The 25,671-nt window shown below is 48.2% G+C and overlaps 12 protein-coding genes across 12 annotated transcripts; 7 read left to right on the top strand and 5 right to left on the bottom strand.

Annotated features, from left to right (window-relative positions):
- Nucleotides 1-2,336: 2,336 nt before the first annotated feature.
- On the top strand, nucleotides 2,337-3,112 carry N7537_000635 (putative pathogenesis associated protein Cap20; the record flags this gene model as incomplete). The annotated part of the gene is made up of 2 exons (XM_056891693.1): nucleotides 2,337-2,531; nucleotides 2,621-3,112. The coding sequence occupies 2 exons, from the start codon at nucleotides 2,337-2,339 to the stop codon at nucleotides 3,110-3,112; spliced, it is 687 nt and encodes a 228-aa protein (XP_056756688.1).
- A 406-nt stretch (nucleotides 3,113-3,518) lies between these two features.
- On the top strand, nucleotides 3,519-4,691 carry N7537_000634 (MAGE domain-containing protein; the record flags this gene model as incomplete). The annotated part of the gene is made up of 3 exons (XM_056891692.1): nucleotides 3,519-3,542; nucleotides 3,596-3,941; nucleotides 4,024-4,691. The coding sequence occupies 3 exons, from the start codon at nucleotides 3,519-3,521 to the stop codon at nucleotides 4,689-4,691; spliced, it is 1,038 nt and encodes a 345-aa protein (XP_056756687.1).
- Nucleotides 4,692-6,677: 1,986 nt separating this feature from the next.
- On the bottom strand, nucleotides 6,678-8,173 carry N7537_000633 (translation elongation factor EF-1 alpha; the record flags this gene model as incomplete). Its single annotated transcript, XM_056891691.1, has 3 exons — nucleotides 6,678-7,786; nucleotides 7,845-8,113; nucleotides 8,169-8,173. 3 exons carry the CDS (start codon nucleotides 8,171-8,173, stop codon nucleotides 6,678-6,680), a joined length of 1,383 nt encoding a protein of 460 aa, XP_056756686.1.
- A 1,131-nt stretch (nucleotides 8,174-9,304) lies between these two features.
- On the bottom strand, nucleotides 9,305-9,894 carry N7537_000632 (DNA-directed RNA polymerase III core subunit RPC11). Its single transcript, XM_056891690.1, has 4 exons — nucleotides 9,862-9,894; nucleotides 9,584-9,793; nucleotides 9,402-9,496; nucleotides 9,305-9,348 (listed from the first exon to the last, which is right to left on the bottom strand). Exons 1-4 carry the CDS (start codon nucleotides 9,869-9,871, stop codon nucleotides 9,313-9,315), a joined length of 351 nt encoding a protein of 116 aa, XP_056756685.1. The 5' UTR covers nucleotides 9,872-9,894; the 3' UTR covers nucleotides 9,305-9,312.
- A 440-nt stretch (nucleotides 9,895-10,334) lies between these two features.
- On the top strand, nucleotides 10,335-10,979 carry N7537_000631 (ankyrin repeat-containing protein ANK1; the record flags this gene model as incomplete). Its single annotated transcript, XM_056891689.1, has 3 exons — nucleotides 10,335-10,346; nucleotides 10,404-10,581; nucleotides 10,651-10,979. The coding sequence occupies 3 exons, from the start codon at nucleotides 10,335-10,337 to the stop codon at nucleotides 10,977-10,979; spliced, it is 519 nt and encodes a 172-aa protein (XP_056756684.1).
- Nucleotides 10,980-11,248: 269 nt separating this feature from the next.
- On the bottom strand, nucleotides 11,249-13,023 carry N7537_000630 (alpha-1,2-mannosyltransferase ALG11; the record flags this gene model as incomplete). The annotated part of the gene is made up of 2 exons (XM_056891688.1): nucleotides 11,249-12,584; nucleotides 12,638-13,023. The coding sequence occupies 2 exons, from the start codon at nucleotides 13,021-13,023 to the stop codon at nucleotides 11,249-11,251; spliced, it is 1,722 nt and encodes a 573-aa protein (XP_056756683.1).
- A 594-nt stretch (nucleotides 13,024-13,617) lies between these two features.
- N7537_000629 (putative mitochondrial export translocase Oxa2) lies at nucleotides 13,618-14,313 on the top strand (the record flags this gene model as incomplete). The annotated part of the gene is made up of 1 exon (XM_056891687.1): nucleotides 13,618-14,313. One exon carries the CDS (start codon nucleotides 13,618-13,620, stop codon nucleotides 14,311-14,313), a length of 696 nt encoding a protein of 231 aa, XP_056756682.1.
- An 872-nt stretch (nucleotides 14,314-15,185) lies between these two features.
- ptcF (type 2C protein phosphatase ptcF) lies at nucleotides 15,186-17,093 on the bottom strand (the record flags this gene model as incomplete). Its single annotated transcript, XM_056891686.1, has 3 exons — nucleotides 15,186-15,297; nucleotides 15,355-16,377; nucleotides 16,429-17,093. The coding sequence occupies 3 exons, from the start codon at nucleotides 17,091-17,093 to the stop codon at nucleotides 15,186-15,188; spliced, it is 1,800 nt and encodes a 599-aa protein (XP_056756681.1).
- Nucleotides 17,094-17,371: 278 nt separating this feature from the next.
- N7537_000627 (transcriptional repressor TCF25 family protein) lies at nucleotides 17,372-19,525 on the top strand (the record flags this gene model as incomplete). The annotated part of the gene is made up of 1 exon (XM_056891685.1): nucleotides 17,372-19,525. One exon carries the CDS (start codon nucleotides 17,372-17,374, stop codon nucleotides 19,523-19,525), a length of 2,154 nt encoding a protein of 717 aa, XP_056756680.1.
- A 739-nt stretch (nucleotides 19,526-20,264) lies between these two features.
- N7537_000626 (PQ-loop repeat-containing protein) lies at nucleotides 20,265-21,474 on the top strand (the record flags this gene model as incomplete). The annotated part of the gene is made up of 5 exons (XM_056891684.1): nucleotides 20,265-20,363; nucleotides 20,447-21,048; nucleotides 21,102-21,151; nucleotides 21,208-21,266; nucleotides 21,325-21,474. 5 exons carry the CDS (start codon nucleotides 20,265-20,267, stop codon nucleotides 21,472-21,474), a joined length of 960 nt encoding a protein of 319 aa, XP_056756679.1.
- A 498-nt stretch (nucleotides 21,475-21,972) lies between these two features.
- rpp1 (ribosomal P1 domain-containing protein) lies at nucleotides 21,973-23,358 on the bottom strand (the record flags this gene model as incomplete). The annotated part of the gene is made up of 4 exons (XM_056891683.1): nucleotides 21,973-22,524; nucleotides 22,583-22,712; nucleotides 22,819-22,896; nucleotides 23,074-23,358. 4 exons carry the CDS (start codon nucleotides 23,356-23,358, stop codon nucleotides 22,478-22,480), a joined length of 540 nt encoding a protein of 179 aa, XP_056756678.1. The 3' UTR covers nucleotides 21,973-22,477.
- A 170-nt stretch (nucleotides 23,359-23,528) lies between these two features.
- On the top strand, nucleotides 23,529-25,318 carry N7537_000624 (uncharacterized protein; the record flags this gene model as incomplete). The annotated part of the gene is made up of 8 exons (XM_056891682.1): nucleotides 23,529-23,813; nucleotides 23,869-23,950; nucleotides 24,007-24,031; nucleotides 24,102-24,380; nucleotides 24,443-24,609; nucleotides 24,663-24,876; nucleotides 24,930-25,115; nucleotides 25,163-25,318. The coding sequence occupies exons 1-8, from the start codon at nucleotides 23,594-23,596 to the stop codon at nucleotides 25,316-25,318; spliced, it is 1,329 nt and encodes a 442-aa protein (XP_056756677.1). The 5' UTR covers nucleotides 23,529-23,593.
- Between the last annotated feature and the right edge of the window lie 353 nt (nucleotides 25,319-25,671).

Genomic DNA, 25,671 nt, shown 5'->3' with positions numbered 1-25,671 from the left:
TCTATGACGTTAATCATTCTCAAAAATTCGACATATAAGAAGTAGAAATTGGCCAAACAATAAGCCATAAAAATAAAGGTAATACCAATACCTAGAGTACCACAAGTACCACAGGTGTTGTATAGAATTCATAACAGACGCCAGGATGGAAACTGGGATAGCCAGCTTACCACTATCATGTGGAAGGTGGGAATATAAAATGAGAGCCCGCATGCCGAGAACAATGCATCTTGCCATACTATATTATGTACGGTGTGCATAGCTGTGTAACGGCCGGTTTCAGCATAAATCATATGATAGTATCAAGAATATGTGAAACTCAGAGTTCTAAGGTGGCGTGGTTTGGACAACAAAGCGACCATAAAATACACCCACTAATGCGTAGCATCATCTCCGACAGCCGATTCCCTTGGCACACCTGTTGACGTGGTATTCTCCTTCAGGGTCGATGTGGCTAACAACTGCCAAGCCAAGGGTAAAGCGCTTCGAAAATATTAGTTTCCGGCACAATTGATCACAGGTAAAACACCAGCACCTTGGATTCACCTGATTTCATGTGACCATCACTTGGGTCGACCAATTGATCTCAAGGCAACACAATTGAATCCCTGATATTGAGCCAGCGCTAAATGATACCTCAGTTTCGCATGTGAAATGGATATCGCGCTCAGCTAACAGCGGGCCACGGGCCTCCGCGACGCTAGATGTTCAAAAGGCTATAACCGAGATTCCACGTCCTAACCGCCACCCGCATATGTAATATTGTGGTAATTAGATTTCTAAACATGATTGTATATCAGAAGTAAAAATGAAATGGCGCGCCTTCTGCCTGAATCGAGAAGGGATTGATTTTCCACTACACAACAAACTCAATGGCTCCAAAAGCAGAGATAAGTCGAACGTGGCATAACTTTTGGGCGGGTATTATAAAGTTTACTGGGATAGAAGAGCCAAAGCAAAGTATGTACTTTGTAGATGTTGAGACAACCGTGGTCAAGACCCACGACGTACAGAGATCTGCATAGTAGCTTAATCGAGTGGGTTGCCAGTCGATCGCCGGAATCCGTTCACCTCAGCAAAGGGGAAAAAGAAAACGGCAGGGATGAGGGGGAAAAAAAAGAACTCACCCCCTCCAGCTTCGAATCTCAATGCTCATGACATATTTGGTCCTGTCAACATCTTCGGTTTTGCATATGTCGACCACAATGCTGGGGAAAGCTGGCCACCCCCGGGCTTACCCTCTTAGTTACACCGAATACATAGTTAACTATCATGTCTGCATTCTTTGGCAGTAGGAACACAAAGGTCTAAATATGTACAAAGTACCAAGGTACTTTATGTGCACATAAAGCACATAAAGCACCTAGAGTAATAAATATAGTATGACCATAATACTATAAATATTCCTATTGAACGCAACCGTTTCGTGGGGTCACATCGAGCGCCGAGATTCGGATGAGTCCGCGACGAATCACTTCATCTACCCGGGGCCGGAAGAACGATCTCCAATCCGGCGAGCTTGCGCAATCTGGCCCTACAGTTGGACCGGAAGTCATTACGTATTTCCGAGAGTATAGGCGGTTGGGGGGACTTGACGCTTAGGCCAATGGGTGGATACATGACTAGCATAACGTGCAGACGGGGCTAGGCTCACATAACCTAGAAGCCGAAGCATCAATCATATTCTGGCAGGTTGGCCCCGATCAGTGGCCGTCTGCGGCCGTCTGGGCGGTTTTGCTATAGGGTGCAGATAAGCAGTTTCGTCCAACGAAAAACGGTGGAACGGGTGAAAACAAGGTTTGGCTTGGGAAGTCATCCCCTCATTTTTGGGTCAAATGGATATCAGGGATATACCCTTGAAAGAACCCTAGAATATAATAAGAAAAGCTGTAGGGAGTATAAGAGAGAATAGATCATTGATAGAGATCATCCCAAGTGGAACCACACAGCGTTTTTGCATCAGACCCGCAATCACATGCCAAAAGTAGCTCTTATCAAAAATTCAGTGTTTCAAGATTTTTGCAACTAAAACAAGTATATTTGGTATGGGAAAAGAATATATACAATACCTAATAGCTATATCTAGCCATATGGACTTAATTGCCGATAGTTTAGAGTGCATAGCGACCAAAGTCAATGGCGCATTGGCGTGGGGGCATCACTTAGAATCTAAGGCTATTGAACCCTTTTTTTCCCTAGAAGAACAAGCCAGAGAAGAAAAAGACAAGAAAAATTTAAAGAGAACAAAAATAGCCAACCAAAATAACCCAAATAACTCAAATAACCAGAGAATACGATGTATTGAATGATGCGATTGCGGTAGGACCCATTGCATAATGACAGCGCAATCACATGTGAAAATCCTTTTTCGCTATACAACCCAATTTATTCCTCTGTCTCTCTTCTTTTTTTCCTTCTGGATTCTTATTCTACTATACTCTACTAAGTTTACTATCTTTATGCCCCACGCAGAAGCAAAAATGGGTGAACCGGTTGTCAACGGCGAGAAGCACTACTCTCAGTTCCTTGACGTATGTATACCCCTCCACTCCAACCCAACTCCAAAACGCAGAACTAGAGCCAAGATCAGCCCATACTAACTAAACACTCCCAAATCTAGCATTTGACTTCCTATCCCATCATCTCCGACTCTATCTCCTACTACAAGGGTAACCCCTACGGAGCCAAGTCCCTTGTATACGCCGACCAGGGCTACACCCGTCTCGCTAAACCCGTCCTGCCCTACTTCTCCACTCCCTACAGCTATGTCGCTCCCTACCTAGCCCGCGCCGACTCCCTCGGTGATAAGGGTCTGACCCAGATCGACACCCGCTTCCCTATCTTGAAAGAGGACACCCAGAAGCTGCGCGGCACCATCTACAACAGTGCCTCGCTACCTGTCCGCGTCGCCGGCGATGTCAAGCACCATGTCACCGATATTTATGGCTCTGAGTACAAAAAGTGCGGTGGAGATGGTGTACTCGCTTCGGGCAAGGCTGTCGTCACTACCAGCTTGGTTCTGTCGCAGGAATCACTGGCTTGGGTTAGCGCTTTCCTCCAGACTAAGAAGGAGGAAGCGAAGGAGGTTGTCAATGAGAAGAACAGCCACTGATTTTAGATCTCTTTGACCCTTTGGAGCGTTCTTCTTCCGTTTTTTTCTTTCTTTTCCTTTTAGAGAAAATAATACCTCATCGCTGTTGTGTGTGTTGCATTACCCTCGTTGTATTTAGTTCTCTTTTCCAGGTCTATTGATGTATGTTCTACGAAGTACCTCGACGTAAAGCACATAATATTATACCCCGTATCTCTGTAGATGTTGTAGAGATTTTTTTCTTTAATAAATCATCAAAGGCAGTCTTCGAACTCCTCAAATAAGAAAAGTGACCCCCAAAACGCATTGGCTGAAACAAAGAACCATTGATAAGGGCCTGGCACGGACCAACCCCGATGAGGTAAAATCGTTCTATCGCGTCGCGTCTCCCAAATCCACCTGCAACTTACCACCATACCTAATCAAAATGCTATCAAATCGTAAAAGACGGGTATGCAACCTCACATCTACTCAGTTTATCCATCAACTAACCTCCATCCCCAGAGCAACGCAGCATCCGAGACCGAGTCAACCCCAAGCGCTCGTCGGCGCAGAAGACAAAGCGAAGAACCCGACTCATCATCCGCACCAGACAGCGACGATGATGGACCAAGCGCACCAACCAGCACCGATGCAATGGTGAAAAAAATGGTACGACTCGCCATAGCGAGCGAGTACTCGCGACTCCCGATCCGGCGCAACGACATCAGCGCCAAAGTACTGGGCGAGCAGGGCTCGCGACAGTTCAAACTAGTCTTTGATCAAGCGCAGCGGGAAATGAGGCAGCGCTTTGGTATGGAGATGACCGAGTTACCGGCGCGAGAGAAAGTCACCATTACCCAACGACGAGGTGGGTTGAATTCTGTCTTGCTTTTTCTTTTGTTGCAGACCCACGCTATGTCTTAAATCACTACTGACATCCTGTACAACAGCTGCACAAAAAACCGAAAAACCTTCCTCGGCTAATAAGTCCTGGATCGTTACCAGTACCTTGCCGCTCCCATACCGTTCCTCCGATATCCTCATTCCAACCAAAGCACCCTCCCTCTACACTGAAAGCACATACACGGGCCTGTACAGCTTCATCATCGCGGTGATTATGCTGAATGGCGGTTCGTTGGCTGAACAGAAACTTGACCGGTACCTGGCGCGCACAAACGCGGAGGTTGCTACGCCGGTGGATCGTACCGACAAGCTACTACAGCGGCTATGTAAGGAAGGGTACATTATAAAGACACGGGAAATGGATGGGGGTGAGGAGGTGGTTGAGTATGTCCTTGGACCGCGAGGCAAAATTGAGGTTGGAACGAGTGGTGTGGCGGGTCTGGTGCGAACTGTCTACGGGAAAGACGTGGGTGACCATGCGGGCTTGACTCAACTGCAGAGGGAAGATCTCGAGGACTTTGAGGGGAAGCTTGGAAGAAGTCTTGGGGTTGACCCGGTACCCATACGAGCCGGTGGGTTGGATAGTGCTAGCGATGTGGATGGGAACGGAGAGGGACGTGAGGCGCCGCAGAGCTCGGAGCCTCGACGGTCTTCGAGGCATGGTCCTACCCAGGAAGAGGAGGAAGATTCTGGTTCTGGAGAGTACGAGGAGTGATTAATACACATATTTGATCGGCATGCCGTGATGACGTAGGGATACATACTACATGTGAGTACATGTGTCTACAACTTGATACCCAAGATACGATAGATCATTTACAAAAGTTTGACCAATACTTGCCTTTTCATCTTCGATCTATAGTAAACTCGGGTAGCTAACTATGTAGTACCTAGAAGCTAGTTTGTTCCTGCTTCTTGATTCATTTTCTCTATCAGCCTAAAGCCAGTGGTATTTCGAGAGAAAATGACAAATTCTTTCCTATTTGTGTAATAGATCAATAGATAGGTTGCAATTGACTTGTATGGATGTTCCAGGCTTGCATCCCCAACTTGATAGGCTGTCACGAGCAAGGCTCATGGCTAATCGCAAATCTTTGACTCGGGCACATTCTTCATCGCCAAATATGATACTAGAAAGCATCATATACCCGTCCTTTGGAATGAAGAATTTGTCCACGGGAAACCCGATCTATTCAGTGTCCGCGTACACAAATAATATCCCATGCTTCTTCAATTCGTTGCTTCAGCTAGAAAGGCGGAAAGGTACCAGCTCAGATCTCCAGTTGCGCCTGCATCATCGCGAGGTGTCCCTTTCCTATCCATTTGGACCTGTTCGTGACGATGTCATTGAGGCTCTTCCCTGCAAAGTTGTTCGAAGGCGCTAGAAGGACGAGATGTGGTCCTTCGTTGCCCTGTTTTCCATCTACTCCTTATCAAGTAAAGAAGCAATGCTCTCAAGCTCGCTGGCCGAGACGTCAGCTAAGGTGTATAATGCGGAGGTTGCAGAATCTAGGTTTTTATTATGGAAATCTCCAAGCTCTGGGGAGTAGGAAGGCAGAGAAAGATCGAGGTTTAAATCCATGACCAGTAAAAGATTTGTGACCTGTATTCAACAAAAAAGAAAATATGCTGCCTTTAACCAAGTGAGGTAGCTATAGGACATAAATATGAAAAACAATAAAAAACCAACTTCCATGGGTTCGTCATTGCAGGACAACTTCGCTTTGTTCTTTGGAAAGTACCTTAATACACTTGGAAGACTGTACAGGCTAAATGAGTTGAAAGCAACTATCTCTTCTACTGTGCTTCAATCCACTCTGAGAAGACTACCCGTAGTGCTCGCCCTCGTTCTACTTTTCATCCGACAAACCCTCTACGGTCGCGTCAGTGTAAATTGAGATTGGCTGGAGCGTATACGTACCTATGAGTTCAGTGTATAAGGCCATGGAATTCTGGATGTTAAACACTTCGGTAATCATAGTTCAAAGCGGTCTTTATTCATTGGGGCTTCTTTTTGTTGGACTATATACATGAAGAACCATAACATATACACACACAAATGACGAAGATATATGTTTCCGGCTGATCAGACTCGGGGGTGAGTAATTGAGCTTGCTTCTTTAAAGACCAGCCTGGAATAGTCTTCTATGTCCAACAACCAGGATTGAACTGACATGCAGCTGGGTTCCAGATTGAACATGGTGCTAGTGATTACTTGATATCGTTCAATATGAAGCCAATGCGAGGACTATAATGCGGCTACAAGGATTGGAATAAGACGCTGAAGTCAGGTAATAAGTTATATGGGTATAGTAGAAAGAAAGAGAACCTGAAACGAATATTAGGTACAGTCTTGACAGAGCCCTCGAGGTAGATAACACATGGATGTGGGTGTCTATCATAGAACTCGAGCGTTGCTGGCCTCAAGACACACGTTACAAAACTCGAGATTCATCGAAAGTGGCTGAGGGTGGGACATATACGCCGTCAAAGGTGTGATCAACTATTTTACAGACTATTGTCTACAGACAGATTCATCTCTACGGTTGATACAAGTTTACGAGAAAAAGAGAAATTGAGTCATAAAAATGTGGGTAGTCATTTTGAGCAACTACACAGCAAATCTACCTTAAGAGAACCAGTAACTGTTTTTGAAAAGAAAAAAATCATCACGGCATAATGAACATCATCCGAGAATCATTTATTTCTTACCAGCCTTGGCAGCGGCCTTGGTGACCTTACCAGCGCCACCAGCGTTCTTCTCAACGGACTTGATGACACCGACGGCAACGGTCTGGCGCATGTCACGGACGGCGAAACGACCGAGAGGGGGGTAGTCGGTGAAGGCCTCAACACACATGGGCTTGGAGGGAACCATCTTGACGATAGCGGCATCACCGGACTTGATGAACTTGGGGGAGGCCTCGGTGGCCTTACCGGTACGGCGATCGATCTTCTCGAGGAGCTCAGAGAACTTGCAAGCAATGTGGGCAGTGTGGCAATCGAGGACGGGAGCGTATCCAGCGCCGACCTGACCGGGGTGGTTCAGGACAATGACCTGAGCGTTGAAGGAGTCACAAGCGGCGGCGGGGTCGTTCTTGGAGTCGGAAGCGACGTTACCGCGGCGAACCTCCTTGACGGAAACGTTCTTGACGTTGAAACCGACGTTGTCACCGGGGTTACCGGCCTTGAGCTGCTGGTGGTGCATCTCAACGGACTTGACTTCAGTGGTGACGTTGGCGGGGGCGAAGGTGACGATCATGCCGGGGGTAATGATACCAGTCTCGACACGACCGACGGGAACTGTGCCAATACCGGAGATCTTGTACACATCCTGGAGGGGAAGACGGAGGGGCTTGTTGGAGGGACGGACGGGGGGCTCGATGGCGTCAATGGCCTCGAGGAGGGTCTTTCCGGAGGACTTGCCAGCCTTGGTCTCCTTCTCCCAACCCTTGTACCAGGGGCAGTTGGAGGAAGCCTCAAGCATGTTGTCGCCGTTGAAGCCGGAGATGGGGACGAAGGGAACGGACTTGGGGTTGTAGCCGACCTTCTTGATGAAGTTGGAGGTCTCCTTGACAATCTCGTTGTAACGGTCCTCGGACCACTTGCAGGTGTCCATCTTGTTGAGGGCAACGATGAGCTGCTTAACACCGAGGGTGAAAGCAAGCAGAGCGTGCTCACGGGTCTGACCATCCTTGGAGATACCAGCCTCGAACTCACCAGTGCCGGAGGCGATGATGAGAATAGCGCAATCGGCCTGGGAGGTACCAGTGATCATGTTCTTGATGAAATCACGGTGACCGGGGGCATCTGTAATGAGATATATTAGTATGTGTGCTACATAGAGAACGAATGGAAAGCCTCTTACCGATGACGGTGACCTCATACTTGGCAGTCTGGAACTTCCAGAGAGCGATATCGATGGTGATACCACGCTCACGCTCAGCCTTGAGTTTGTCAAGAACCCAGGCGTACTTGAAAGAACCCTTTCCGAGCTCAGCAGCCTCCTTCTCGAACTTCTCGATGGTACGCTGGTCAATACCACCACACTTGTAGATCATGTGACCAGTGGTGGTGGACTTGCCGGAATCGACGTGGCCGATAACGACGATGTTGATGTGGCTACGCTCTTCTTTACTGTTGGGCAAAGTCAGTCTCAACTCTTCTGAAAAGTGAACAAATGGTCACATACCCCATGATGACGGTTGGAACTTTTTGTAGTTCTTTGTAAGATACTAGAAAAAATCTGTAGAAAAATTGCTCAGAGACTACGGCAGAACGCGTAGAGGTACTGAGCAAAAGTAATCAGTAAGAGTAGTTGGAAGAGGAAGAGCTAAAAGCAGTAAGGGGGGTAGGAAATACTCACTGTAGCAGACAAGAGGAAGAAAGAAAAGTCTGTGGGAGAGGGGAGGAGGGGAAATCCTTATATGGAGGGGCAAGCGAGAGAGGCGAGTCAGCAGGTGGGGCCAAGCCCTTTTTGGTTAGGGCTTCTGATTGGCTCTAACCCTTACCTGTGTACGCAGATTTTGCAAAGTGGGTTGGTGGGCTGATGTAGATGTACATGCTACAATATGTAGTTATCCATATTATACGAAGTACTGTCTACTTTGGTGCTTGAAACACCCCTCCGTTTCCCTGGTTGTGGCCTGCCATGGCACTCCACCCCGTGCGAATTTTTTTTTTTCATCGGCTCCGTCCCAGCCCACTATGTGGCTCTAAACGCTTGAACTGGGCAGCAACGCAGAGTGGTTGGGTAAAAAAACTTGTAGTTTGCATTGTTTACTTTGCGTAGCTTCCATATTCTGTTGGTCCAGTATTGATTACCGTGGCGATATTGGATGTCTTGATCCAAATTTTCACTTTTTTTTTCACTTTGTCTTTTAGGACCCCGCGGATGAGGGGCAACACTCTCACCGCCAACTTATCCCACCAACAATGTCATGCATGAAACTTCTTTTTTTCCCTTTCTTTTCGGTCTTGGATATTCGGATTTAGAAACTAATGTCGGGCTCTATATCTGTACTAGACCAATTGTATTTATAGTCAAAAAGCGCAAAATCTAAAGCCACAATAAAAAAAGATAGATAATAAAATTGCATAAAAAATTTAGATCCATGTCCACCAAAAAGTTTCCGCAGATCATAAAATAATCTGTGCGTTGGACTGTGACGTCGATCAATTTTAAATTTGGGTATCGTTGTATCAACTTGATAGCTTTTGAGTTACATACGCCCACAAAACACTTGGTAAATGCGCCATTTGCACCTCGCTGTAATAAAACCCAAAAATGAAAGCAAAGAGCAATGCGAGTGACTTGTTTCCAGCCTCGCCCAACTCTAATTTTCTCTCCACCGAGCACCGCACGAAGTACACTGGAGCTGTCAGACACGGGTACCTCACGCTAGACGTAAGGAGGGAGACATACCTTCAAGAATGTAGTCATCGGTTCATCTGCACTGCGAATCTGCAGCTGGAAGAAGTACGCACGTTCCCCATTGCAGCTTTCGGCGGGGCATTGAGCTGTAAGGAAAAAGAAAAGAGAGTATGTTAGCTCGGTATATCTAACGGGCATGTCACTTCTGAGAGAAGATAGCAAAAAGAACTTACTGCCGACACTGTCAGCATTGGCAAACTCCTCCTTGCCACCAAAGACATCGTCCACTTCCTTTTGCTTCATATCTTTCTTCTCGAAATAGTTCTTTTCCAGCGGAGCTTCGTAGGGGCAGACGCGGCATTCAAAGCGGTTCACGCCCGCGGGGAATCTAGTGCTCGACTCCGCTTTGGAAATGGTGAGCGCATTACTGCAATTGGGGCAGACTAGAGGGAGGAGTCAGTTTCTGTTCTGGACCGCCGCTAGACACCGTCAACTCGGAGATAGCACATACAGACTAGCATCTTGATGATCTGGCTAGAGGATGCCGTTGGCAAGGCAAAGAAAGCGATAGAAAGTTAGACTGGGAGTAAATTAGCTTCTCAGCAGCTGAACAATGTAGTCACCGTCAGCTGCAGAACATCACCGTCGATGAGATGTCTAGGCGCGCGGCTAAATCCAAATCTGATCCGGAGAATTGTATATCCAGGCGGCCCGCGTATGGGCCGTCCCCTGGGGGACAACTCCGATAACCTGTAGTATTTGCCAGGAACTTGGATGCCTGTCTAACCTGCAGTCCAGCTTGTACATACATATTCTACTTTGTTTCCCTGTGGAAGACCTATTCTGCTCGGCAAAATACCCATACAAAACGCCCGACCCCTGTTACAACTAGCTCTACGCGTTCTATTACACCTGAGCACCAATCCCTGTATTACCGACTTCACTCTCGGGTAACCCGGACTTTCTGTGAACCCATATACAGAGATGGCTGACGAGGTGCATACTGTTCACAGACCCTTGTTAAGTATCAATGCTAATGCCGCTATGATTTAGGGCGCATCACCCCGCGAGCTGGTCGTGGAGGCCTGCCGCCGGGATCAACCCCACCTAATTGAGCAAGTACTGAACGAAATGGAAGAGAAATCAAACGAGCAAGTGGCACACTTCTTCAACGAGTTGACAGACTCCATGGGAAATCACGCATTGCACATCTGTGCCCAGTACGGCAGCTGTACGTGTTTACTTTGCCACTTCTTCAATGCCAATGTTTCATGCAAGCTAATTCTTTTATTTTGGTTAGATGATACCATGGACGCCCTGTTTGACATTCAATTCTTCGAGTGTGACCCGTTGACCCGGCTGGACAAGGACACGCCTTTGCATATCGCAGTGCGGTACGCCAACGATAAAGACGCAGAACTGGGTGAGGCCATGATCAAGATGATGTGTGAGGCTGGTTGTGACCCTCGAGTGCGGAATAAGCATGGCCAGAAGCCTGCCGAGCTGGTCTTCAACAATAACGAGATTAAGAAGACCCTTCAACAAACCGAGTATATTATGGCTGAGGGTATTCAAAATACCGGCAATGGAGCTGACTCGGATGGTGGAGAGGCCAGTGATAGCGATTAAAGGGGGAAGGTCAGGGTGTCCGCACTGTCATCCATTGTATTGCAGGCACCCCCACTTTCTAGTTCGAAGGCTTAAGTTGCCCTAGTTAAGATGTCTGTTTTTATGCACGAGTCTTAGCCTTGGCCACGTCTTCTATTTCTATTTTACGATTATTACGAGTTAAGTACAGTCTTTAGGGGCTGTTATCATAGAATTGACTTCTTGTTTCAGCGAACCATTAAACTAGATTGAAATGCCATTTGTCTATTTCCAGGGGGGATATCACAAAGTTAAACCTTCGACGCCTTAACAAGCTTTTGTACTTGATCCAGCCACTTGCGGGAGAACTCCTCTTCGGTGAACCGTTGAGCTGAGCGACGAGCCCGCTGCCGCATGGCAAGTTTCTCTGCCTCCGGAAGAGCAAGGGCAGCCTCGAAAGAAGCAGCAAACTGCTCTTCTGTTTCAGCACGAAACCCAGTTGCACCGTCGCCCAAATCGACGACAATGTCTTCACGTGGACCGCCCGAGTCGTGTGTCACACAGATGAGACCAGCGGCTTGGTACTCCACGACGCAAATACCGAAGTGCTCGTTCCACATGGCATTAACGCCAACCGATGCGGTACGGAGATGTGACAGCATGACAGGCCAGCTGGCGTCGCACAAGAAGGTGGTATGGTCGCGGATGCGGAGTTCATGCGCCAGGAGGCGCAGATTGTAGATGTGGGTTTCATCAGGGCTGGAATGGCGCACGGATCCAATGAGCACAAGACGTGGAGCGGGTTGACCTTCATAGGCTGGGTTGTTTGTTCGTTCTTGTAGGAATCGCGCAAACGAGCGCAATACTAGCGGGTGATTCTTTTCTGGCCGGAATTGGGCGATGTAAAGTAGAACAGGCTGGCGAGTCTTCTCGCTCTCCACGTCAACGACAATACTTGATTGTAGTTCTCTGACTGCTGTTGGAGGGAACACCACCGCTGGAGATGATGCAGTCCCGTCGCCGCTGCTGTTGCTGCTTTTCTTGCCGGTGCCCCAGAGGGTGCGAATGTGCTCAGCTGTCCAGGACGAGTTGCACATAACTACATCGATCTGGCGACCGACCCAGCCATACAGCCTGGCGAAGATCTCCCAGTACCGACGCTTAGCTTTCCCTTTCCACCCCTTCCCTGCGCCGGAATTGATCCCTTGCACCCCACTTTTATCGTCAAGAGAGGCCAGCATGTCGGTTGATATGGTCGGGTAATGAACATAGGCGCCAACAGGCACCGTTGGGAAAAACCATTTACACAGAGCAAGTGTGAAGGCATAGCCCATGGTGTCAACAAAAACGTCCGGTACAAGTAACGTGAAAGCATCGTAGGCAACAACCAGTGACCCCAGCGACTGCCCCAGGAGCGTCATGTAAGGGTATGAGCTACTAACAACATACTTGCGGGTCGTCAAGTATAGAAGTACCACTGTTGGCGCATGCAGGTGAATGTTGAACCGGTTTTCCACTTTCTCCAGCATCGTGGCTTTATTGACTTCATGGTCCCCCGTGTAGATAGCGCAGATTGCCTTAGGCCAGCGTTTCTGTGTTGCACGTATGGCTTCCCACAAGACTCGTTCGCCGCCTCCGCCGGCATTGCTGTAGCAACTAGTCAGCGTTGTGTGTTTTGATATGTGTAGAGAATGCCATACCAGAATGGGTGGAAGAACCCAATAATCCCATCCCAGTCCTCCGGACTCTGGTTGTTTTCGTCGCCAATACCGCCGCTGTTTTCACTGCCAGTTGCAGTTTGTACCCCGCCTGCGCCTGAGCTATCCACCTTCTCCCAGTCCTCATCTTCGGCCCCGTTCCGCGGTGATGAAGTTGGTGAACCCTTCGGCCGTGAGGCGTGTAACTCCTCCTCTTCGGATCGCGCCCGCGCGATCACATATTCACGGCGAGACCGTGTTCGTCGCCATATTAGCCAGCCCACTCCCCGAAAGACTAGACCGAGAAGAACGCCTGTTAGCTTCGGAAGCAGGATAGCCGTGGCGGTGAGGACCAGAATGGCCAGAACGGCGTTTGATAAGAGAGCCATGGTGAAAAGGCAATATTTAAAGAGACCTCATCAGAAATCACACATAGTAAGAGAATTTGAAGTCAAGCTTGAGAACAAGTCGGAAAATGGTCCCCCTCTCTTGCTGTCAACAACTTGATCAGTCGGGCCAATGAAGTAACTTCATACGTGTCACATGATAGATCTCCGATTTCCGTTCCGCAGCTTTTATAGCTTCAGGTTTTCTAGCCATCTTTTATTATATATCTCATCCTCACCTCGCCAGCAGTAATGTATGCCCTCCGCTCGGCACAGGCTCTACATTTACCGCGGCAAATCGTACAATTGCCTCGTTCACAAGTTCGACACTTCCACCCAACAAGATCAACTTCATCCTCCATTCTCGACCTTGCACTAGACGGCTCTACTGCATTTATTCACGGCGTCCACACTGTTTCATGCTTACCATGGGTTGCCTCAATTCCTTTAACGGCTGTTCTTGTTCGTACATTTGTTGGATTACCCATCCTGTTATACTCTCGACTCCATCGCCATCGCGAAAAAAAAATATCGCCGATTCTAAGCGCTTGGGTAAAGAGATATGCAGAGATACATTCGAGCCAGCGCAGAGACATTATGGGTCTCAAGACTGTAACACGTGCTGAAGCAAAGAAAAAAGCCATGCTCGATATAAGAAAACGAACAGCTGAGCTTCATAAGCGTTGGGGAGTGTCCGGCAAGCACAAAGCAATTAGTTTCCTGCAGATACCTGTTTTCATTGCGCTCATGGAGAGTCTACGCGGGATGAGCGGCAACGATAAGGGCATCATTGCCTGGCTGTCATCGTTCATCGAGTCGTCGCAAGACCCTGCCTCCGCAGCCAAATCTCTGCATTTAACCACTGAGCCCACTCTTGCGAACGAGGGCGCTCTCTGGTTCCCGGATTTGCTGGCCGGTGACCCAACAGGCGTGCTGCCAGTTTTTCTGACTGCGTCGATTTTGGGGAACGTTCTGATGGGATGGAAAGTCCGGCCTTGGAAGGAGATCCCGCTCCTTTCAAAGACCGAGATGTACAAGCAGATCTCTTTCACCGGATTGCGGGCATTTGTCATAGTTTTAACCTGCTATATTGGCTTCGCAAGTTTTGTTCAAGAGATGCCAACTGCGCTTATGCTCTACTGGATTACCAGTACCAATCTTGCTACGCTGCAGACTTGGATACTGGACAATAAGGTGTTTTCACCGGTGACATTAAACCGCTTCAACGAGAGATCCATCGCTTTCGAGAAGCCGGGTGATAACGACCCTTTCCAATTGAAAAACTTACGCTGATTCCATCGGCGGGAAACGTTTCATCTGGAATGAAATGGGTTCTTCCCTATGCCATGAATCGAAGGTTGTTTTCCAGCCATGCTCCATTATAGAGTTACGAGCTACCCACGCGCTGGCTTCAAATGAATTTCAGAGGTTCATCATGATGGATGCCACTTTTACACCGAATTTTGACAGCAAGCTCGTGTCAGATTTGATTCAATCCATGCCCTCTGGGCGACTGGTACAGATCTTATGAGCCGGTTCGGATAGGCTCTGGGATTGCGCGTCAACGTTCATAATTTGGTCCAATCCCCCTGCGAAATGGCAATCCAAGATGCACATAGTTCATCGACTGGTTTCGAGGTTCATTGTGTAGCATCACTATCTTTGCCCATCCGCATTCATGTACAATATTTTTTTTTTTTTTTACTTCTCACACAAGAATAGTCGGCGGCGTATGCGGCCTGTATACTTGACGACGTGCGACTTTAATAATCTGACTTACATGCCCAGGTGGCTCAGCATGATATTAAGGATATTGTATGTAAAGCCACAATTAGTAGCTACAGAAGTACAGCTGGGAATGGGAATGATCGTACAGTAAACATGCAGCGCTTATCACTCTACTGTGTACAATATACGGAGTACGAAGGAGCTAAAAGGCTTAAAACACACAGACAATTTTTCTATTTATAACTAGGGACATTGTAGATAGTTCATAAGATTAGAGAAACTACATATTGCCTAGTATCTTGTCTTGGCCTTGTGCCATATACCCAGGAGCGATGACCACTGGAGAAAGTAGATTGCAAAACGTATCAAAAGAAATCCCGCCACCCTTCAACATGCTTTGGAAATGTCACGAATAAAAGATAAAACAAAAGGGATGCCTAAAGCTTTGACTTCGGAGCCTGCTCTGAGGCACTCGCTTCCTGATTGACCTCCACAGTGCGCGAATCAGGGCCCTGGCCAAAGAAGATGACCTCAACAGTAACATCGTCACTAAGAAAAATTAGCCAAACTGCTGAAAACTAAATGTCATGAAAAGGATATCCATACCGGTATCGGCGAGAGTAAGGACTGGGTAACGTCAACAGCGCACACACCATATCCTTGTCCTTTCCGCCCATTGCGTTCCGCACAAGATGCGTTGCTGCGTTCTTGTCCTCGACAACAAATCGAGTAGCCGCGCCAGATATATCATATTGCTGCTGGCGGATGGGACGCCGTTGGCCTTCGGTCGATCCGTCGGTTGCAGTTTCCACGGGCAGTTTCTTCTGACTATCGAATCCGAACCAGCTCTGTAACCAAGCCTTGCTACCTGTGCCTGCTGCAGCAGCAGATTGTTGTTGCTCAACCCAATGACCAACCAGGCCGACAACTTCTTCATTGCTCAGCATCTCCCACAGACCATCGGTAGCCATGACGACAAAGTCACCCTTGGAGGGATCAATCTTGGTGGTAGTAATGATAGGCTCGGCAGTCACATAGGGAGGCGTTTTCAACATAGGATGAGGAGTGCGCCCAAAAAACTTCGCTTTTATCGTATCTTGGACATCCCGGCTCCATTTGTAGAAAGCATCACCGAAAGCGCGGCTGGGTTCAAGCTGGCCGAGAATTCGGCCATTCTTGGTCACATATGGCTCGCCGGGATGCTCCTCGCGCAAACGTTTAATTTCAGATGGGGTGCCACCAGTCTGGTCCTCGGAGAGAGCAGTAGCAGTCCATTTCCCGCTAGGACCGCGACGGCCCAGGACTGCGCGAGAGTCTCCGGTAACAGCAACCTTGAGGTCTTTGGACTGGGAGTCATAGAAGCTGAGAAGAGCACAAGATCCCGATAGAGCAGGAGCAAGAAGCTCGGCGGCAACCCGTCGAGATTTAGACTTCAGGACTTCCTTGAAGCTCTCGTGTACGATGTCATTGTCGAGGCGGACAAACCCTTTCTTGATGGCGGCATCGATAGCCTCGGATGTTGGCACGAGGAGAGATGGATCGGCAGAAGCAGCCTTATAGGTTGTGTTTAATTCACGGGCCACATATGAGATCAAAACATTGCGCAGTTTCGCAGATGTGGTCCAGCCCCTGATCTATAGTTAGTACTTGCATTATAAGTATCCAATCTTGATAACGTACGAGTGACCGTCAAAAACTCCCCAGAACATCCAGTCACTGCTCGGCTCTCCATTACTAACAGCAGCCACGGATGCTGGAATCTCCACTATCTTCTCCGCATGGTCGTCCTCAATGGGGGAGTTGCTAGGAACCTGAACAACATCGTAACGAACAACACCCTTGCCCCGGTTGACCAAATATGACTCCTCGTTCTTCCGAAGTTTTTGGGTCGCCTGCTCGGGAGTCAACATCTCTAGGACTTGGCGATCTGAATCATCTGTATGTTTGGCAAGAGGCTGGTCTCCGGAGAGTGTCGCGGTGTAGAATTGATCGCCGCTGACTAGCAATGCACGTCGCGTAGACTCGGCAGGTCCTTCTGCGTAGGCGGAGTTGAGGGCACTCGATGCAAAACCCCGGATCTGAGTTGCTGCCGATTTAACCGTATCACCCTGGTAGGTATACCATGCCCCGGAGGCAACGACGGTCGAGATAACGGCGAGGGAGAGGTTGCGGCGATGCATAGATGATTGGGGAGCTACCGGAGTGTGGGATGAGCGTCTGCCGCCAGAATATGGCCGAATACCTCGCAGCTGGTTGAAGGTCAAAGGGCACGGCCGTCTAGCGGCAATGTTCCATACTGGTGCACGCCGAGCAGTACGGCAGGCCTGAACAGTCGCCTGACGCATTAGTCCAGCAGTAAATATGATAGCTTATAAACTTTTGTGCCTTATGCAAGGCAGATAATAGCCCCGAGATTGTATGTATCTGAAGTTTCAAGCTTGTCAAGGAGCTAGGTCTCCTCAAGATGAAAGTCACGTGTAAATGTTATCCAAAAGGGCGCTAATCCGTATTAGTGTCTGTCGTCATTCCCCGCGGTGTTGTTTCGGAGCATTCTTCTTTTGTTCCCACTCTCGCAGGCAGCTTTTATTCCATACGTTCAAAGGCTTTTGCCTCATTGCGTAGGATGTCTTCTCGAGCAATCCGAAAACTGCAGAAGCTGCGTGAACAAGAACAACAGCGAGAATCCGACCAGCAAGATGAGTCAAGCGAAGACGAAGCCCCGCGCCCCGCGAAACCGAAATTCAACGCCTTTGATTTGCTGAATGCTGAAAATGAGGACGAGGAGGAAGAGGAGGAAATTGAGGAGGAACCCCGCACACAGACACCAGAGCCTGAACCAACCCCAACAAAGCCCAAAAAGAGCAACAAGAAGAAAAAGAAGAAGGCAGCCAAAACCTCCGATCCCGCCAATACCCCGCCTTCAAAATCAAACGAAGCAGATCTGGATGAAATTGATCGGGCGTTGAAAGAGTTGTCGACGGGTGGGCATTCGTCAGTTGGCACGGGTATATCTACCAAACACACCCCCGAGGTCTCTTTTCCAAAGACTACAAGCGAATTGCTCGGCATCGAACCCAAATTTCTCAATGCAACGAATGAGATGCGCAGACTGTTTGGAAATGTTGTTCTAGAAAACTTTGATCAGCCAGCGGATAATGGAACGGGCCGTCGTCGGGATCGCAATCGACAAATGGTCGACCTTGCTCAGGCGTTAACGGGAAGATACAGTCCAGCTAGCCGAGGTCAAAGTCTTGCGGGAGTTACATTACGACGCAATGTTCTTATGCAGGGCAAAGACGAGTGGCCTCGTGCTCCAAGTGGAGGGCTAGGCATGGAGACTGTAGAGAAGCTTCCCTCCGGGGAGACTCTCTACCGTCTAGTGCACAATACTGCCTACCAAGATGTACAACGACAGTTCGACCTCTGTGTTGAATCTATGGACCCACAGAGACTCATCGGACACCTCCAATACAACCCGTACCATATTTCTACGCTTCTCCAAGTGTCGGAAATTGCCAAACACCAAGGCGACCATGCTGTGTCTGCCGATCTGATGGAAAGAGCTCTGTTCAATATCGGACGCTCAGTACACTCTTCGTTTGCCAATCGTCTCAAGGAAGGCGAGGCCAGACTTGATTTCATACACGCGGAGAACCGAGAGCTTTGGCTTGTTGGGTGGAGGTACATCTCCAACCTAGCAATGAAGGGCACATGGAGAACCGCTTACGAATGGGCCAAGCTCTTGCTCAGTCTTGATACTAGCGATCCTTACTGCATGAGACTGCTCATCGACCACCTCGCGCTCCGAGGTAGAGAATACGCACAATTCGTGCAACTCTGTACCCAGACACGCTTTAGTCGCGACTGGGCCGACCTCCCCAATATTCAGTGCTCGCTGGTAATAGCCTACCTCCGGTTGAACAAGCCCCAAGAATGTCGCCGACAGCTGCATCTCGCTATGTCTCACTACCCGTGGGTGTTCAGCAGGTTAACACAGGAACTTGATGTCCAGCACGTTCCTAAGCAAATATGGGGCAAGATGCCTCCTACAGGCGCTCATGAGCTGCTTACTGAACTCTACATCGCCCGTGCAAAGGATCTTTGGAATACCCCCGAGGCTATTTCTCTCATTATGGAAGTCGCAGATTCTATCTCTGGCGAGGAGCCTAACGATCCGCCAGAGATCACTTTGGACATCGCTCGTCATGTGGTCTTGTCCGATATAGCTAAAGTGACAACCCATCTTCCAAACCACTTTGTGGCTGGTCGACTATCCTCCTCCGACCCTCTTCCCCCTTACGAATCCGAGGCCTACAAGCAGCAATCCGAACCCACACCCATGTATGCAGCTCCTGCTGGAGGTGGCGAAAATTGGCTGCAGGATCTCCTCGGTCAGATCAACCACGACGCCCGCCCTCCCAATGTACCATCAGACGACGAAGAGCCTAATGGGTTTGAAGATGAGGACGTGGATACAGAGCATTTCGATATCCCACACTCACGCCCACCACTCAGGGACCCGGCAGCCCTTGAAGGGTGGCTCACGCGCGAGGGGTTGCAAACTCTTCGTATTTTCCTTTCTCAATACGGAGTCGATAGAGGCAACTGGAGCGAAGTAGTTGTGGACTATGCGCCTTTGACCAATTATTTAGAGGCCATGGGGGCAATCTCGGAAACAGCCCGCCAACGACTGTTAGACGGCACTATCAAGGACTCTCTTGGAGATTTTGCGGTCAGCATGCTCGAGGACGAACTCGCGATTATGCGAGGAGAATAATGCAACTTCATGACGGACATGAATTCTGTATTAGTCCGAGTACGATAGAAAATAATTGAATAATTCTATGTACAACATTTACAGCGTGGCCCTGGATTATCTAGGTAATTACGGTCAACTGAAAAAATCACACGGAGGGGATATGGGTATATATATATTGTTTTTTTAGCAAAAGTCAGCATATATCATGCTAAAAAAGAGAATTATTCAATTGTCTATCTCGAGAAAAATATATAGAATCAAAGTACATGTTTTCCACACCCCTTTGAGACATTTCAACTGAGGATTTATATCTTATAGGAGTAATAACTGAAGCAGATTGCACATTCACATTGATCATACTAGGTAATTAGTACGGAGTACATATGTAGCACATATTCTAGTTTAGACTTGACTTGCATGACCATGAAGAAGTGTATCATTGGCTGTGGAAATCCTCCAATGCTTGGCTGATGCGTATCATCCCGCGCTGATAGATTTAGTCAATTGACATGGATGTTTCTGGATTTTTAAAAAAAGAAAGAAAAAAAAAAAAAAAAAAACCATCTGTACATGCTAATATACACATATACTTAGATATATATGGTTAGCATATTATACATATTTTAAGAGATTTTCCCTACGTTGTATGTGCTTGGACCCTTGAAAGTTTGGACATAGCGGGACTAAGTAGATTGTGTCATAGCCTCTTATCTCTTGCGCAATTTTCTTTCACTCCAACACACATTTGTCGCAGAGCATGGAAAGCATGGAACAAGGCCCTATACCTTTAACAGCCCGTGAGGCTGCATCTGGTCTCTTGGGCTCAGTCTCTATGACCTGCTGGTTTTTCCTTTTGGTATGTTTGACAAGCGCGATAAACCAGATTCGCACCTCGAAAGCCAAAGTGGGCACAGTTCATATCTAACAATACTGTTATAGGTACCTCAACTCATTGAAAACTACCGCAATGGCAACTCAGAAGCCATATCTCTCCTCTTTGTCTTTGTCTGGTTCATTGGCGATGTCGCAAACCTCGTCGGCGGCCTACTAAGCGGTCTCGTGCCCGTGATCGTTGCGATCGCAGTATACTTCTGCATCGCAGACGGCGTTTTGATCACGCAGTGTGTATACTATAAAGTGCGCAACTCGCGTCCCGAGCCTTTCCACCGCCGACGCTCGTCCACAGAGACCCCAGACCCGACTACCCCGTTGTTGGGGCGGCGGTTCAGCGATTCCCTCTCGTCTTCCGAGTCGCGGCGCCGGTCGTCGGGCTCACTGCGCCGTTATCACGCTAATGACCGGCGCGAGAGCGAGGTCGAAGATACCCTGGCCAAGATTGTTGAGGAGAATGATTATGGCCGTAAGGCGTGGGTTAAGAATTTTGCTAGTGTTGCTGGGATTTTCCTCATTGGTATGGCTGGTTGGACTATGGCCTGGCAGACGGGGATGTGGGCGCCGGCGCCGTTGGAGAACAACAATGGTTCTGACCAGGCTATTGGAGGGTTGGTGCTGGGGTATTTCAGTGCTGTGTGCTATCTAGGGTGAGTAACTCATTTCGTTGGGGCTGATAAGTTGGTATTGACTTTGATTGCAGAGCGAGATTACCTCAGATCTACAAAAACTACAGTGAGAAGTCGTGCGAAGGTATTCTCTTACTGTCTTTCGATGCACATGTGAGGCCGGTGTTGACATTGCTCTAGGATTGTCACTTCTGTTCTTTATACTCTCTCTTCTAGGAAACTTGACTTACGGTGCAGGGGTGAGTGATACTGCAATTTGTACTATAAACTGGACGCAAGCTAACGGCGCGGATATAGATTCTTTGCCATTCTACAGAGAAGGAATATTTCCTCACCAATCTTCCATGGTTGATTGGATCGCTGGGAACTATGGTTGAGGATGCGGTCATCTTCTTCCAATTCCGGATCTACGCTGTTCAGGAACCTCGTCTCTCCGCGATCTCTTAAATATTGACAGTTGCTCTCTGATCTAGAGCAATGACCTCTCTTTATATACCGTCGAATATGAACTTTGCTTTCAAGCTCAAGAGTCTTTGGATGGGGGATGATTTGCATGCGTTTGATGCTGGACATCGGAAATTTTTTGGAATAGCATAGCGATTGTTTTGATAGTGAACTGGTGACTGAATCCGATATATATGGTCGATAGTGTCGATGTAATTATACATATTAGGGTGTGTTTCTCGAGATGGCACAGCCTTGGAATGACTAGCCGTGCACCTCACCGGTATTGTCGATGCAATTATAGATCCAAGGTGATATTGGTTCAACGTCTACATACGCATGTTGTACTTTGTACCGTCGACGAGGACTCCCAGTCTGCTGAGCGATAACCACTGAGTCCTAGTGCGGTCAACGAAATATCACATGAGATCGAAAACATCAATGCGCGAGGAGCTCCAACGCCGACTATCAGCCCTACGGCTCTACGTCACCGGCCTACGAACAAGTACCCCATATAAGAATCAGACGGCATTCGTTGTTGGTTCATGGTCGCATGACAGACGGAACACGAGGACCGAGCAAACTAAACTAGCTGATCCATGTGGAGGGCGAGAAAACGAATCATACATCTACTCGCCAGACCAAAGCAGAACTTTGATCATGGACAAACCAAGAAGTGTGCCAAACGTCTTTCTTCAATTCCCCTAAAATCCAGGAAGCAACAATAGTTTCGGAATCGCAGCGGTATCCGATCGAGTCTACCTCGGCCACATTATGACGCGGAGGCATACCGAGCACCCAGTCTCCATTGAATGTCCGTGTCCGTTTGAATTCTTTTGCTAATTTTCTTTTTTTCTTCCCCGGGTTCTAGGTCGTAGTTGGGGTCGTGGTGTATCGAGTACAATAGAGAATCGTCGAGGGCGCCGCTATGCGGCAATGGGAAGAGAGGTTGAGGAATAGAGAAAAAAGGAAACGAGTTTTTAAATTCGATACGGAGATAAGACGCTTAGTCGAAGAGACCGAAGCCCATGTCCTCATCGGACTCCTCCTTCTCTGTAGTGGGGATTAGTACCGTGACTCACAAACCAAGTAGGTGTATATCAAAACTTACCCTCCTCCTTCTCCTCAGCCTTGGCCTCAGCGGGGGCAGCAGCGCCGGCAGCACCAGCGGGGGCAGCGGCAGCGGGGCCAGCGGAACCGACGTTGGTCAGGAGATCCTTGATGTCCTTACCCTCGAGGGCCTGTGTTGAAAATCGAATTAGTTATCGAATCTTAAATTGTCGCGCGCGGCCATGTTCGGGTTGTTTCGATATTGGCGCGGGTTGTGGAATGGGATCAGGTATTTACCCGGGCGAAGATGGAAGCCCAGATGGGCTCAACTTCCTGGACATTGGCGGCAGAGATGAGGGTCTGGATCTTGTCGGCCTAAATGAAGATTAAAGGTCAGTCACAGTTTTCGCATAATCGTTGTTTGATCCCAGTGGTTTTGCAGTAGCTTGTTGTGTTTCTCTCAAGGCTCAATTTCACACAGTAAATAGAGCTTCAAGTGCGATCTTCAAGCCTCCACTATCCCACCAAAATCAAGGAATTTTGGATACGTACGGAGACCTCAATACCGTCATCGGCCAGGATGAGGGCGGCGTAAGAGCAGGCGAGCTCGGCGGTAGACATGTCGACGGGTGGTGTTGACCGGACTGGGTGTCTTGAAGAGAGTTGGGGATGGGAAAGAAGAAGAGAGGAGAACGCCAATGATAGACACCCGAACAGGGCAAACGCGCCGTGTGTGGGAAAAAGCCCTCGCTTAGGGCTTGGACTAATTGGGTTTAGCCTACTCCCCTCCTCGTGACTTGACGCTAAGCCACAAACGGATTTGGACCCAGATGACATAATGATGGAGATGACATAATCCTCCAGTAAACTGCGGCGGGGCCCGTGCGATTTGGTCGTATCTGCAGGATCTCCCTATCGATCGATCCATTCATTAATTGACATCACATCCCGGTGGGGTTCAAACGTACGATCAGTTCTACTTGTCTTTACCTTCAAAGAAACTTATCTCTTTTATCCAACCTGTTCCCAACCTTACTTTTTCCAACGTGCTTACTTATCGCATTCTCTAACCATGGAGTCCCCCGCCATCCCGGTCCCGCTGGATCCGCGGGAGCAGCCCATCCTTGAAAACCTGCTCCGAACCCGCGACGCGCTGCTCCTAATCAAACGGGACAAGTCCTCATATGTAAAGTCCCGCGATGTCCTACCACTTTATGAGGAAGTGGTCGCAGAAGTTGAGAAGCTCAATTCGGTTCGTAAAGAGCAAGATCGCCGTTTGATACACAATCGCCGTGAGTTCAATAGATCGCGCGCTTGACTTTGGAGGTGACTGACACTCGATGATAGTGGATTATATCTTGGATGATTGCTTCCAGTTGATCTCCCTGCTGTTTTTGACAGTTGGGAAGAACAACGAAGCTCCCGCAGTGTGAGCGACAATATCTTTACCCCGCCATCTTATGACTGTGACTGACATTTTGCTAGATACTCCTTGGCGACTACTATCCAGGTATTTACTCCTACGATCTCTTGCAGCTTTGCTTGTTAGCTTAGCGCCCTGGACACTAACAACTTTGTAGCGCTTACTCGACCACCTTGAAGAGGCTGGATTCTACAGCTCGAAGGATTTGAAATCGATCACCAAGACACTAGAGTCTACACGGGAAACTCTTGAGCGTGGCCGAAACACATACTCACCGGCTCTTCTCACACTCTTGGAAAGCCGTCTGGAACAATGTGAACAGTCACTGGCGAAGTTGCAGAAGGGTCTTGCCGTATTGGCTCCTCCCTTGGCGCAGACACACGAAACACTGGTTTCAATTTTGCGGTCGACATCAGCTGTGAACACTCGGTCAAAGGTATGGCATCGAGTAATTGTATAATCTATCTGATCAGTACTAACTGATGGTTGATTTGTTAGTTCTCAGCTTCGGAAGTAAACGCGCTTCGAGAACAGCTGAAGAAAATCGAAAATACATCAAAGGACGGCAACTTTGTGGATGAGGAGGGAAATGTTCTTGCAGGGCAGGACGACCTCAAGTCTTTGATTCACAGGTGTTGGCGGTGGACTGAAATTGTGCTCGAGCGGTATGTTCTAGCCTGCCAACGGGATGATCGGACATCGACTGATTCAAATACAGAGAGGGCAAAATTGATGCACGGTTTCAAGAACAATACGAACGATTGTTGGAAATCCGCAACCAACTGGATCGTTTGTCTGTAACACAAGCTTGGTCGCTGCGCGAAACCGACCTTTTTGTATACCAGCGAAAGCTTGACCGAATTGATGAGGCACGCGTTAATGGAAATTTCGTCGATGCTGAGGGCCAGCCAGCGGATCTGCACGCGCAGCGAGTAAGCATCTTTTCTCGGGCATTCTTTGGTGGATTTGGCTAACATATGATCAGACGCTCCTCTACCTGATTCGTCGCAGTTATGCATACATCTATGCGCTTTTGATTTCATCAGAACCTGTATCTGAAGCTCTACTCCCAGTCTATAACCAACTTCAAACTCTCCGCCGGTGTTTGATTGAAGTTAAAGAGTCTGGGGGTGTTGCAAATTCGCGCGAACTTTACCCATACAGCATGAAGGTATGTAACTGTCCACATTGCTTGTGTATCAAAGCTGACCGAAACAGCTCAACTCGATTGATAACATGCGAGTTGATGGGAAATTCTATGTGGGTCCAGATATCCCGGAGGGCCAGGGCAGTGTCAATAACCTGCTAGCTGAATGCTACGATTTGGTTTGGGAACTCCGTGCCGCAGTGGTTGACGAGGGAGATGAGTCTTAAGACAACAAATTTCTTAGACCAGTGTCTTTTTTTTCTCTACCCATGTGTTTTATTTCCACCGATGTTTGTGAATTTGCGCCGATGTTGATGAAGAACTGGCCATGGAATGTCTTTGGCATACAGTGGTCTGTGATTGTATGATCAGAGCCTTACCTTGTTTTCTCTTCTTTTTCTTTGTGTGACGATAGGCGTTATGGTATGGCATTGGCATTTGTCTTGGGAACGAGGGCACTTCGGTGTCCTCTGGTGGTTTTACTCCGAGTTTATGAAGTTTCCCTAGTTAACGAATGATTTGAGGAGATCTTTATTTCTTGTCTCTTATTTCAAATGACATCCACCTAAGAAAACACATG

This window comes from Penicillium hordei, assembly GCF_028827395.1.
Source record: "Penicillium hordei strain IBT 12815 chromosome Unknown utg000001l_segment0_segment0, whole genome shotgun sequence".
Classification (NCBI taxonomy): Eukaryota; Fungi; Ascomycota; class Eurotiomycetes; order Eurotiales; family Aspergillaceae; genus Penicillium; species Penicillium hordei.
The sequence above is the reverse complement of the archived record's forward strand: the minus strand, read 5'-3'. Positions and strand labels throughout refer to the sequence as shown.

Bases quoted from the DNA above. Each gene is read 5' to 3' on its own strand.
- N7537_000632 (XM_056891690.1), bottom strand. The intron at 9,497-9,583 runs GTAAGTTCTTTT...TTTTCCTTACAG, and splicing joins CAATGCTGACAGTGTCGGCA to CTCAATGCCCCGCCGAAAGC. The intron at 9,349-9,401 runs GTATGTCTCCCT...TGACAGCTCCAG, and splicing joins CGATGACTACATTCTTGAAG to TGTACTTCGTGCGGTGCTCG.